The sequence below is a fragment of the Protopterus annectens genome, chromosome 16.part0 (assembly GCF_019279795.1).
Source record: "Protopterus annectens isolate FY-2018-M chromosome 16.part0, PAN1.0, whole genome shotgun sequence".
NCBI lineage: Eukaryota > Metazoa > Chordata > Ceratodontiformes > Protopteridae > Protopterus > Protopterus annectens.
The window spans coordinates 156148308-156163092 of record NC_056750.1 but is presented as its reverse complement, the minus strand read 5'-3'; the positions used below and the strand labels follow the sequence as shown (position 1 = coordinate 156163092).

The window sequence follows — 14785 nt, the reverse complement described above, 5'->3', positions numbered from 1 at the left end:
AACCCTGGAAGCAGCGAAAGTACCAGGTTTAAATGACCACATTTCCCTTTTACCATTATTAAAACTAAGGGCTGCCAAAGTGTAAAGACTGTTACATGGTTAACATGTCAGTAGATGGCGCCAGTTTCATTGAATACATAGATTTAAATATGTTGAACAAGTTTTTATACATATATATTTTTTAAATGTTCAGATTTTAAATAACCATTTATGGTATATGAATTTTTAATAATATATTAACTATAAACTTTTAGGAAACCTATTTATGATGCATTAAGTTAATTCTATATTTATTTATTTATTAAAAATATATTTTGTGGTGACAATGCACAAGTTTTATTATATTCTTGAGCATTTTAGGAGAGCCTTAGTGTATTTAAAATGTTTTTATGAAGTTAATTGGTCAATGTATTTGCTTGTGAGCTATTTAAGATGTAATTAGTGGAATTACTTATTATCTGATGAAGTCCAAGTTTTATGTGGACGAAAATGCGTATTGTGGATTAATTGCGTTAATGCTTTTTTCTGTTTATTTGTGGATACTCAATAAATCATGCTGCCTTTTCAAGCTGGTCAGAGTGCCTCTCTATTAGCCCATTGCGCTCTTTTGGACTTTGTAGTGGTTTTGTGAGTGCATTTTTCGCAGTTTTGGATTTGGCACGGGTTAGGTATGTTAGGGTTAGGGCGTGGATGAGGTTGGTGTGCGATAGTGACAGATTTTAGGGTTAGGGTGGGATAGGTGAGTTAGGGTTAGGGCATGGGTGAGGTGGGTGTGTGATAGTGACAGACTTTAGGGTTAGGGCAGGATAGGTGAGTTAGGGTTAGGGCGCGGGTCAGGTGATTGTGCGATAGTGATGGACCTTAGGGTTAGGGTTTGGGTTAAGGTAAGTGGATAGATAGTAGTGTACGTACAGTTTAGTGTAGGGTTAGATGTAGGATTTTAAGTGCATGTGTGTGGATTGCTGTTTTTTTGGCGTACGTGTGTTGTGTGTGTTTTTCTTGGAACAGCAATTTTTTTCCCTGAGAAAAAAAAATCGCTGTTCTACGCCTTCGATGGTTTTGCACTCTGAGGTTAGAAGTTCGAACATATGGTGTTCAAACTTCTGCCGTTTCGTTGAAGTGATATAGACCCATGTAATGAGGTTTGAAAACAGTGCTGCCATTCAATCCTAACATCTCAATTTGATGTCATGACTTATGATGTGCACAATACAGCTATTAACAGCAGTGTGGATACTTGGTGGTAAATGTTCAGATTGCTATCTACATGTGTTCCCAGTGCTTGCATCACTGGGTTTATGCATAGCAGGACTGTTGTCAGGGCTGTGATTAACATGGAACTCCACTTTTCAGATGGACATTACAAACACACATTTCTGCAATTATTTGTACAGCATGTGCCTTTGTCACCATTCAGTTCTGTGTGTTAGCTCCTCCTGTTCTATGTTATCACAATTGATGGACTCAATGATTCCACACAATATGCAAGAAAAAGCGAACTTGGTAAGCTAAAGACCATATACTTTAGCCTGAACTGTTGTGGAATATAGTTCAAACAGTGAAGAGCCAAGCACAGATCCTTGGGGTTTGCCAGTGGTGTCAGTTCTACTGGTACAGTTGATTCACCAAATTTCAAATGATGTGTTCTGTCAGTGCACCAATTGTATATCCATCAACTGATGTATAGTTTAATCCCCAGCTTTAAGGTTTTCTCAATGATATCTGCATCTGTGATAGTGTCAAAACCCTAGGCCAGATCACAATAGGCAGTATGCACTCTCTTACCTTCATCAGGACCTATCACATGGAAGCAATGGGCTGTGACAACATCTCAGATCACCTGTAGAATGACTCAGCAAATACACCTTCTTGATACTATTAAATACACAGTTCAAAACACCCACCACATGGCCTGTGTTGCAATACAAAAGGTGTACATCAACATGCATCCATCTGAGTTGGGGGGGGGGGGCAGCACCTGATGTATGCATGTATAGAGACATTGTGACTCTCTTCGCAACAGTGAGCTGTCACTCAGCTTATTGGCCATACCTAGGTACTTCTTCTGTGGAATATATGATTGTCTGATGGTGCCGAACACCAATCAAGGTGTTACACCAGATATGCTACCTCGTCTGCTTATGCACATACTACATACATAGGTATTTGACAACATTAATGGCATGTATCTCTTCCATGACCATGTGTATTGTGCCAGATATCTATATATATTGATATATATATATATATATATATATATATATATATATATATACATAAATATGCCATGCACAGAAGGCAACTATCCTGCGTTGCCCATACTGTTGCATACAGGTATAACAGTGTCCTTCCTAACACCTCCATCAGATATTAGAGTGCCAGGAAAGTATGGATGGTTACCCTCAGAGTGTGGATGTATCATAAGGTTGTTCAAGTGTGTGTGTGCAGAGTCAGTTCTTATCACTCTACATCACATATGTCAGCGGCATGGGACTACTAGTGGTATTATTCTGATATTGTCCATGATTGTGGTTGGTTATTGTGATGTTTTCCATAATCCTTTACTTCTAGCCACTTTGCCCGAGACCTCTGCTGATATTATACTCTTATTTAGGCATATCAGTTTGCACAGCTACATAATATGCCCTCTACCCCAATTGTATGTCAGATCCCTGATATATGTCTTCTGCATTAATCATGTAAGGATGCTTATCTCACATAGAAATTCTCCCCATTATGTCACCTTGTGTGACAGTCACAGACAACACATTTTTAATGTACAGTCCATACTGTACCATAGAGATATGTGCTTGGCATTGCTACTACAAACATGTTCTATTGACATGCCCTTCTCTGCTGTACATGAGGGATTTCTTCTGTCCTCTTTCCTCTGTTCATTTCTGCAGTTCATCTGTGTGTCCCTATTCCATACACACACTTCCCCAGTGGTCATTTTACATGGCAGTCCAATGTCCTGTTACAGATCATTAATACAGCTACAGTACAGAATGCCAGGAATAGGATATCACAGTACTCTGCACTGTAGGTACACTGTTCTGTACTGTGTTTGGACCATATACTTCACATTCATACCACAAAACGGTCCTGATATCCCCAGGATAGCTAGATATTTTCCTTATTAAATTTGTGGCTTTCTGCCATATCACTGGAATGGTCTCTGCACCACTGATGTGACTCAATATTGCATAAGTTTGAGTGCATACCTCTCAACTGTCATGATTTGTGCAGAATATCCAGATTTCCTCTCATGTGTGATCTTTTCCTCATTACAGTTTTATTTTCTGGCAAATCCCTGGAATGCCATTGCAAAATGAAGTCAGAAACTCAAGATTGACATTTGAGTTTCAAACTTCATGCTCTTCAGGCAATTCATGCTAAGGTACAACCTATTTATTCTATCAACTTTCTTATTGCAATATTAAATATATGTCCATATTGTTTGGCCTTTGTCCCTCGATTATGCATGCCTTTGTTCCCATATCTTGCTCAAAGGGGAAGCTAGGTATGTTTGACTTTCATTCTACCACATGTCTTTGTGACATCTATGCCAATTATGTCCCTAATTCTGGTTCAATGTCCCTGCATTATGTCGTCCTTTGTGAAAATATGTTGAACTAACAGATTCACAGCTATCTGTGAAGCCCTGGTGGTTACTGCGTCATTCTGCACAAATCTGAAGACTGTAGGTGCTCTGTGCATTATCTTGCTAAGCTCTGTGCAAAGCCTACATGGAGGTTATTGAATCCTGGGTGAGGATGTATATCAGAGATACAAATGTATTACAGTCTTATGGTAAAATGCTAGTATAATTTCTGAACTATTAAGCATAACACATTTACAAAATGCTGTAAGAAACTATACATTCTCCAGATTAAAGACCTACCTTAAACTTCTGCAGCCTTCAATATTTTTAAATTAGTCATTTTGTGAATCTGCCCTATGGACTAAATATGTTACAATGTCAAATAGTCTTAGAATGTGATTTCATGCTATTATAGAAATAATTTAATTTAATATTTTCTTACAATATTTTACTATGTCCAGAGTGGCAAGAGATATATAATTTCCTTTAACAGTATTTATTTATTTATTTATTTATTTATTGCAGTTGGTTTACCAGGATAGTCCATTGGGCCATAAGAACCCGTTTTCAATGGAGTCCTGGGGAGAAAAGCTCCAAAAACAAAATTTACATTCAACATTTGATAGTGACAATGTAGGTACAGACAGTTATTAATAGTATGAAGGCAGACTAAGAGTAAAACTTATCGATTATGGAATATCAGTAATAACAGTAAATACTTTGAGATGAGACATACTAGTTAGTGGAACAAGTGTAAACATTAATACAGATTAGAGAACAAACAAAGTAAACTGATTAAAGTAAGATATTGTACAGAATGATATTAGGTAATGTTAGTTATGTAGGGTGGGAGCAAGAGCATTCCCACTGTGATGCTAGATGTAAGAAAAGAGACTTTTTGAAGGTAGAGTACATTGTAAAGGACAGTCTGGTAAAAATGTACTGTACTACTCTATAATTTGGACAAGATCTAAGAAAAGAGACAAGTCACCATCACTAATCTCCCACAAACGGCAATGCAAAGATGTACAATGTTCTTCCCATTGAACAATCTTTATATTCTATTCTTGTTTTGAGAACACATTTTTGCTTAGCTGTTAATGCTGTCACAGCTAACTTGATTCACATGGTTCATTACTGCACAATAGCCATGCAGAGAGCATTGTTTTAACTGTAACATATCGGCATACCTCTCAACCTCTGAGCATTAAAGTCATAGCACTGCCCTTTACAAATTATAGCAGATACTCAGAAAGTAGAGCACATTTCAGAATAAAAGGTCCTGAATTATTGAGTCCACTACATTTAATGTTAAGGAATCCCTTATGCAGGTTAAGTCCAATTATTTAATAGTCTGTACCCTTAAATAGGTATAAGACCCACGGTGGTGGTGCTGCGGTAGCGTTGTCGCCTCACAGTAAGACGCTGTCCGGTTCGATTTTCAGCTAGAGCGTCTTCTGCGTGGAGACATGCGTGAATGAGCGTACCTTCATTGAAGGTTGCGTATCAGGCCTGGCAAGCCGGTATGTAAAAATCAACTGCCAATCATTAGCAGACCAGAGTTCCGCTGTGGCGACCCTTAACCGGGAAAAGCCGAAAGACACAAACAAACCCTTAAATAGGTATAACTTTATGAAGACAATTAAATAAGGAAGAGCAAGGGTAAATGTGAAGACAAAATTCAAAACTTTGTGCTTAAATCATAGCAGTTGAGAGGTACACATCAGTGGTACAGTGTGTGTGTCTATGGTGATAGCAAATTCCTATCCATATTTGACCGATTTATTTTCTTGCTAGTTTGTTTCCCTACTTGTTTAACTGCCTTCATTGTGAATGGGTACTACACATTTGTAAATTTAAGATCGTGGTAAAAAACAAAAAAAAAAATCTAAAACAAAAAAATATGAAAATATATAAAACCACCTTGCGTCTAAAAAAATAAATATTGTGCCTCTTCAAACTTTATTTTGCTGTTTGTGTTTAGGTGTTCAGCTGCGTTTATTCTGCTACATTTGTTACTGTTTGTCGGTAACATGATTAAATTGATTGCAGTATTCTACTGAATTGCTGCTTTATTTGAACTGTTTCTTCACTATTGTGATTGTGATCTTATACACTTTGGATTTCCGGTGCTCCTGGATTCAGACTTCCTGAATCTGGACAGTTTTGTATCATCTGAGCACTAAAACCAGTTCTTCACTGAGATACTGAAAGATCTGAGCCATTCGTTGCTCTCAACTAACTTTAAGTGCCTGTTTTTGGACTTGTATAGCACTTTTAATTGTATTTGCATTCCACTGTCTGTATGAATTGTCTGAACTGACTGCCTTTTTTTGCCACATTTTAGTGTCAACTATACTAGTTCAGTTGTAGCATTGCCCAGTTCCAGTACTGCTGTTTCTGGGTCTGTTTTTTAACTTCTAAGCATCAAATTCAGGCCATCTTTGTGGGAAGAAAGTGCTGTCTTGGTCCCACCTGGTCGAGGGTGACTGAAATAGAGGTCAGACAGAGTGTTCTTATTGGCTAGTTTGAATTAAAAGGGTTATTTCTTTTATTTAAGCCCTGAATTTGCACTTGTTTGTATGTAGTGCACCATCATGTACTGCCGCATAATGGTGGTTACTGTTGGTGATTATAGATGCAAACATTTTGCTTGTTAAATTTTCCCTTATCACTTTGCTTGTGGTCCTCCAGAGGTTTTCTGTGGCCCTGCTTGACTGGCAAGTGGGACACTAAGCCTAGCTTCAGAGGAACCAACTCACCTCTCACACACTAACCATTCCTAAGTGCAACCTCCTTTCCTGACTGTATAAATTTACCTAATACTATGGACAGACAGTTTCCCAAAAGTTTCTCCAGCCAGCTTGGTCAACATGGGCATCCTGAGGCAGTCTAGCAACTGCCTCGTGTTCCCCAACAACTCTCTATTCCTATTCCATACAAACTCAACATGTGAAAGATGCAACTATATTAACAACTTGAATCCATGCTCTCTAGCACACCACTCAGTACATATGACAATGACTGGGTTGTCAGCTTGCACACCACTCAGTACATATGACAATGACTGGGTTGTCAGCTTGCACACCACTCAGTACATATGACAATGACTGGGTTGTCAGCTTGCACACCACTCAGTACATATGACAATGACTGGGTTGTCAGCTTGCACACCACTCAGTACATATGACAATGACTGGGTTGTCAGCTTGCACACCACTCAGTACATATGACAATGACTGGGTTGTCAGCTTGCACACCTCACCTCCTAGTCCACCCAAACCCACATCACTTATTCCTACATATGCAGAGACTCTCCATAGCCTTGAAACAGGTCTTTTTGCAACTGCACAAATGTCTAAATCTTTCAAGGTTAGGACTGCTTCCATTTAGTGGTTTCATGTTAAGACTCCTACCATTTAGCAGCATAACCTTTTAGCTGCTTTTAGATGGGGTTTTTCCATTTGGAATTTTGTCCTTGAGACACTGCCTAAAACTGGCACTAGTGGTGTGGGAATAGTCTTAGCCAGTAGCCGAAATCCCAGGGTGACAGACGAAGACCATCTCTGGCAAAGCATCGAGGTCTGTCAATCATGTCATCCCAGGCTGACAGATAGTGTATCCTCTTATAATGAAACCACAAACTAAGCTAATTATTGCACTCAGTTATTTTCTGTTTGTACTGAGGCATCATCCTAGGTGAAGGTAAAATGCTGCTCAAGGATAGGGACATACCTGCCTGAGACACATAGTCCGAGACCTCAGTCATGTCTCTCATCATACAGTTAAGAGAGGTATGTCTCAAGTCATTCACACCAACATGGAATATGACAGCACCCCAACCATACTGGGCTATGCCTCCTTCCACAAGTTCATATCGCAAACTAAATGGATGAAAACTAAAGGAGGTGGTGCACTGATATTCATTAAAGATAAATACACCTCTTGATTGGTCAAACAGTAGGATTCTCTGGGGTTACTTCAGGTGCAATTAACTGTTGGTAGGACACCTATTCAAGTCATTGCCAGCTACAGCACTCTCTCCATGATTCAGCATACCCATTCTGCCTATTTGGATCTATTTGATTCTATCAAGATACAACTGAACACCCTTGTCTTGGGTGACTAACTACCCATCCATTGACTGGGTAAATTATTTGTGCTGTAGCACACTTGCCCAAAAGTTCCTCAACTTTATTACCACCAGTGCACTGGACCAGCAAGTTGAAAACCCCCACAAGGAGTGCCAACATCCTGGATCTGGTGCTTAACAATACGGGGGGAGGGGCACTGTGGTGCCCCCACAATTCCCTACTGAGATCTAACAAAACAACCACAGCAGCAAATAAACTAAAAAAACTTCTCCAAAGCAGATTATTATCTCTGACAGGATGGTATAAATAGCTTAACTGCACCTACCCCCTCAGATGGAACTGGCAACTACACCACGTTCTACACCAATACTTTATATGAACACCTGTATAACTACAGTGATTTGGCCATACTTGATAGGACCAAAACAAACTCATCACAAAAGAGCAAACCTGCAAGGTGGACAACTGCCATTAACAGGCTTTATAACAAGAGGAGGGAATTGTTGTTTAAGAGTAAGAGGGAGCAAGCCCTAAACTGGAAACAATCCCTCCTCAGCTTAAACAAGTGAATAAGACTTCTTATGAAGTCCTCCAAAGCAAACTACAAATCCAAGTTAGCTTCCTTAATTAAGGATAACCAAAAGGCATTCTTTAGTTACATCCATAACTAAAAGGAAAGGCCCATATTTGTGCCAAAGTGGTAGTTAATGATACATCATATACTGAGCCTGTGGACATAGCTAACCTGTTAGCTAACAGGACCTGTGAAAAACTTCACCCCCTTCTCCCCACCACAAGTACTTCATGATATCCCTACCAGCTGTCCTCTACCAAGTATCTCTAAAGAGCAAATCATAAAAGTCCTCTCTAAGGCCAAAAACATTTATACTATGGGACCTGTAAACTTCCCAGGTTGCATCCTACATAGGCTCAAACAAGAATTAGCAACACCACTGGGTATTCTTTTCAGTCATAGTCTAAGCTTTGGCTTTATCTCAGCTGAATGGAAAAGCCACCGTTATATCCCCTTGCACAAAGGTGATGCTTCCACTGACTGGTAACTACAAACCTATTAGCCTGACTAGCCTTATCTGCAAGGCCATGGAGCAAATCATCATGGAACTTATCAACAAAGATATAGGTAATCACCAAACAATACACCCTACTCAGTTTGGATTTGTCAAAGGGAAATCATGCCTATTAAACCTGGTGAACTTCTTTGAGACAGTCACCATGGCAGTGGATGAGGGGAATCTGTGCATACAGCCTACCTAGACTTGGCCAAGGCTTTTGACCCTATCCCCAACTCAGGCATCATTGACAAACTCATGCAGCTAGGTATAAGCCCCTATTATCATTAGATGGATCGCTAATGGCTAACTGATAGAACCCATACAGTCAAAATAGGGGAATTCACCTCCAACAGCAGACTTGTAACCAGTGGTGTTCCACAGGGATCAGTCCTGGGACCTCTACTGTTTGTAAACCATTTCTCTGAAGTACAAGCTAAAATGAAAGGTCTGTGACTGACAAAGTTTGCTGATGACTGCAAACTGGGAGCGGTCATAGAATCTTCAAATGATATCTACATCCTCCAAGACAGTCTTACGCAAACAAATGATTGGTGCCAAAGTCATGGATTTAAACTCAGTGCAAAAAATGTATCATCATCCCCCTTTGGTAAGTGTGATGTTCCTGATAACTATCACATCAGTAACACCACCCTAAAGCACACACTCAGTGGTGAGAGACCTGGGCACATAGGTTGACACTGACCTTACCTTTGATCACCATGTCTCCACAGTGGTAAGAACAACATTCTGTATTGCTCATCTCATAAGTAAGGGCATTGATTCCAAAAAAAAAAAAAAGAGAGTTCTAACCTCTCTGCACTCTTCCCTCATCAGGCCAATAACTGAGTACAAAACCCCTTTTGGTATGTACCTTTCCAATCACTGGCATCAATTGGAGGGATCACAAATGTTCTTCACAAAGAAAATTCAAGGTCTACAGAATCTGTCCTATATGGATTATCTGAAATCACTGTGATTTTATTCTGTTTCATACAGACTACTCAGAGGCAACCTATGCCTTGCATATAAGGGAATCTATGACCCTGCTTTACTGTAAATGCTGGATATCTACAAATCAAATGGTACACAGGTTACTCGATCTAAAGACATAAACCTGATATGTGACATTAATAGAATCTGCTGGAGGGACAGATTTGTCTTCCAGAGGTTACCACACCTTTGGAATGGACTCGCACTTAATGTCAAATAGAGAGCCTCATTGGCTCTCTTCAAATGGAATCTGGACGATTGGATGAGTAACCAGAAATTCATCCTGGGGGTTTCCACCTGTGTCTCTCTTGGACAGGGACAATTCGCGCTGACCATTGAAAAAAGGGTAGAACTTGGCTAGGCTTGTAAGAGCCCTAGTGTCATTAGCCTAGTAACTTCTTATGATGTTATGATCCTTTGACATACACAGATATTTAGTTCATTTGGAAAAAAATATAGATAGCCAGGCAAGTAAACACATATAAACAGTTATTAATATAATCACCTGCACATCACTTAGAATTAAATAAAATAAACATAGCATGAGTGGTAGCATTCATGTGAGAATCACTTACCTAAACTACCCTAAGAAGCTGCAATATAGTACCCCTCCCAGCTGCTATAACCATACTACTCTGCCCCTTCTGAAGACTCCTGCATCATGCCCATAATTTCATTAAAACAGAAAAAGGGAAATTATCTTATTTGAAAACAGGCATTTGTGTGGTTACAGACAGAGTCTCTGGTAATTTTTTTTCTCTCCCTGTGGGACTTAAATACAGATTTACTGCACTGTGCATGATGGGGATCATGAGTGCAACAGCAACTTCTGGAGTGCCTTACCACCTAGATCATGTTCATAGTGTGTTTTTCATCCTTGAAACAGTAAAAGCATACATCTCTTCATCTCTTTTCATTCTGCATATATATATCTAAATCTATGCATGGATATAGATCTGCATCTAGATAGATCTTTCCATATCTATCCATCTCTCTCTACATATATATATATATATATATATATATATATATATATATATATATGTGTGTGTGTGTGTGTGTGTGTGTATTATTATCCATTCTATTATTGCAAGCTTAGATATATTCACAAAGGCAGATATCATTTTTTGTATGGCTTCATTAATTACAGACATTATGTCACCTAAGTCATTTATTTTTATTTATTTATTTTTTTTACATTTGTTAACTGCGAAAGTCCAACTTGGAACAAAGCCAATTTTCAGCGGAGGCCTGAGGAGAAACGCTCAGGACACGTCTTTCAAACATCCTGTCATTGCCAAGGATTTGTAAGGATGGAAGGTCATCCTCATTTTTTCACGTGTACCTACTATGTTAATGCACCCCAGGATGATCTTCAAATAACATGTTCTAAACGCCATTGCCTGAAATTATAATAGAAACTACTAGCACTTGCTCTGTAGCCTTGCCCTGTTTACATAAGTTTGTCAGCAAATGGTTAGAAATATACAAGGATGGATAAATAATGATTGTTATAAGTAGCCTTTACAGAATTAAATAAACAAAGACAATCAGAGAACAGAATACCTAAGATTATATAAAAGAAAATATGAAGCAAAGGTAAACAGAGAACAGAACACCTAAAATCATATAATGATATGAAAATACTCTGTTAGGAACAAGACAGGTTATTTTAAAGTTGAATTACATGATTAGATCCACATTACCTTGGGCATCGCTGTTCAAGTCAACAGGGATGCTGTGTTGTCCGGTGACATTTTGGACTGTAAGAGACTCACTAGTGAAGGTTGTCATCTTCAATTGATTCTTTGTGGTACATTCATCTGCAAAGAATGTATAAAACAGACAAACATGAGAAAAAAATAATTCCACTTCACACAAGAGCACATATGTTAAAGAGGCAAGAAAAAAGTATCACAAAGACTTAAAGCCATGTAATTCCACACAGCACTCTGCACAGAAAACTGTAGCACACACTTTAGCTTCGTCAGTTTCAAAATTTTTCATATACCTGATAAGAAATATGACAAGCTGGAAGGGTCTCACTACAAAGAGAATAAAACAAAGTGCAGACAATCTTGGTATAAGGGTGAAAAGGCAGCTTTTAGATAAACAAAGCACGACAAATGCAATAGGTTCAGCTAATAAAGATTCAGAATAACACACTCAAAACAGATGATTCATACATCAAATGCATGGAAAAAGCATAACTATCACATTATGCCAATGTTTAGTGCATGGACCATATTCACAAATGAGAGCTTTTTGCACTCAGCAGTTACAATAGATGCTACAGTACCACCTTTATAAATACCACAACCACATTACATATTAAACATTATACAATAAATGGCAATTCGTATTCAGAAACATTCATCCTGATTGGCCACCCAGTTAGATATTTTATGAGGGACATGACTAGATATGAGGAAAAAATCAGGGGCAGTGCAAATCTGTTGTCAGTTGAAAGGTATAGTTATTGGCAATTACTCAGGCATCCCCTTGTGATAAAACCACACCAGCAGTGGGTATTTCCTGTAGATTATTGCTAAACAATACTCTAGGATACAACTGTTATGACGGTCTCAGAAAAACAGTGATTAGGCAGAATTTGAGCAAGCTACTTATTGGCAATGACAAAATTTAAAAGCAACATATTGCTTTTTAATTTGGAATAAAATTTCAAACACGTTTTAGAGAAGAACACTAGTTTAAAAGTCAAATTATATACTTTAGACACTGGCATTTTAAATGAATTTCCTTTTGCCATGGATATGAGGATTCCAAATGTACAGATGATTTTAAGCTTGTGAATGTCCCTTATACCTTAAAGCATACTGTAGAATATAACACCATTAAACATACTCTATGCAAACTGTTATATGTTATTAGTTCTGAGGAAGTTAGGGGTTCTTCTGTGTGAAACGTTCTAGTGTGTACAAAAGCAATCAAATCATTTGAGAGATTTAACTACTAGCGATAGTTTATCAGAAAGATGCAAAGACATCTAACTTTGTTGAAAGAACCCCAGGATTTAATAAAATCTGTGTAGGCACCATGTAGAGCCTACACAGAATGTCCATATACATGGCCATGGTTCCCCCTCAGCAGCGCACAATGCATAGTAATGATAGCTCACTGCCGAGGGAGAGTATAGGAAGAGGGATATTGAATCCATGTAAAGAGAAGTGTACTAGCTACCCATGGTTGTGGATGCCTGGTCAGATGTAATGTACAGGGTGAGGCTTCCTGTAATGCTCCATGCTACTGTTGAAATGCTGTGAATTGTTTTAAATGTGGAATATTTTATTTTAATGGAATTTTTTTTAATTGCTGTACATTTGTGCACAGCAGCGTAGAGCGCAGCAATGCCAAGCTGTGCTTACATCTCAACAGCTGACACCTGCTACACATCTAAAAATAGAAACTGGATGTAATTAATCATAATTAAATTTTTAAATTTTTTTTCAATTGCTGTTTGTGCGTTGCGGAGCACAGCAGAGTGGTGCTTATACATACATAGCCAAAACCTGTCAGACATCTAAAAATAGAAACTGGATGTAAATAATTATATATTTCTAGATTTGTTTAAGCATGTTTGCATGGCACGGCTCAGTGCTTAGCAACGCTAAAGGGTACTCTAGTTGTATATCTGAAGGTATAATAGTTTTCATAATATCCAAGTAGCTCAATGGGTAGAATTATGGCCTACTGTGTAGTAGGCCCTGGGTTCGAGTCCATAGCAGTCATAACATGTCTAACTTAATTTACCATTTTCTTTAATTTAATAAAAAATTCTTAAATATGGCTGTGCTGCACGGTGCTAAGCACTGCTTAAACATGCTAATGGCTACTTGCATGGTACTAAGCTTCACTAAAATCATGGTTGTGCAAGGTTTTGCACTGCTCAGCTCTGCTTAGCTGGATTGCAAGATGCTAAACAATGCGGCTCTTTTTTGAGTGTTGCTCAATGACGTGTAAGGGTGTGAAAACAGCCTATATCCAGGCCAATAGGTGGGAATTCTGCACCATTCCTTGGAATCTAATCATCTGTTGATATGTTGGCCATGCTGGTAAAGGTGTGGGCTTTCAGACACAGAGATGGGGTGTTCAGAAGTCCAGGGTCTTTGTTGGGCTCCTGGTAAAGAATCATGAACCCAGGCTGATGCAGGGCAGTTTCCAGGGCTTAGAATGTAAGGCAGGGGCCTGGGACTGGTTAGCCAGGGAACTTACCAGTGCTACTGGTATCCCCCGCACTACTGAGCACTATCGTCACCATTATGACAACCTAAAGAGGAGAAAGAGGGAAACCTTGGACACCTGGGTCAAAGAGGCAAGAGCTGGGAATGCCCCACAAATATGTAAGTATGTTTTCCAATTGTTTTACCAAAATGCAAGCTGAATGTCTGCAAAACTGGTATGCATAATGGTGTGTATGTCTCCCAACAGCTGCAGTGGAGGGGACTCTCAATGTTGAGCCCCATGCCGGGTGCCTGGCAGGTTGCACCATGAGTGTGGTAAGTACAGATTTATTATGCTAACTGAAGTGCAATAAGCAAGGAAGAGTAAAGCATTTACTGCAATAAAGTATACAGAATAAAAACTGTACTGCAATAAATGGACAAGTAGAACAGTAAAGCAATAAATTGGCAATTAGAGCTGTAGTTCAATAAATGAACAATAACAACTGTATTGCAATAAAAAATAACAATAACAGTAAGCAAAATGTATTGTCATAACCATTGCAGTAGAACTGTATGCATTGCTAGTCTATGGTAAGGTTGCTGCAGTCAACTGTAATACTAACAGCTGTAGAATGCTAAACTAATGGCATGCAAACTGTATTGTTCAACTCATAGTATGGTCCAAGGCTGTCTCCAGGCCAATATCAGTCACATATTGCTCTGTTCCTCTTACTCCAGATAATGAAGGTATATGGGGGACGTAGCCCACTCTATGGGCAGATATTGTGTGTGGACTTCACATATATTTATCAGCAATACCAATAAAGTGTTAAGTGGCAT

The 14785-nt window shown here is 38.8% G+C and overlaps 1 protein-coding gene across 1 annotated transcript in view; it reads right to left on the bottom strand.

Annotated features, from left to right (window-relative positions):
- The window catches only part of LOC122790443 (platelet endothelial cell adhesion molecule-like), a 611804-nt gene that overhangs the window by 106368 nt on the left and 490651 nt on the right, over positions 1-14785 (bottom strand). Inside the window, exon 10 of the mRNA XM_044057977.1 lies at positions 11468-11584. Within this exon, the coding sequence (XP_043913912.1) occupies positions 11468-11584 (117 nt within the window). The remainder of the gene's footprint in view (positions 1-11467; positions 11585-14785) is intronic.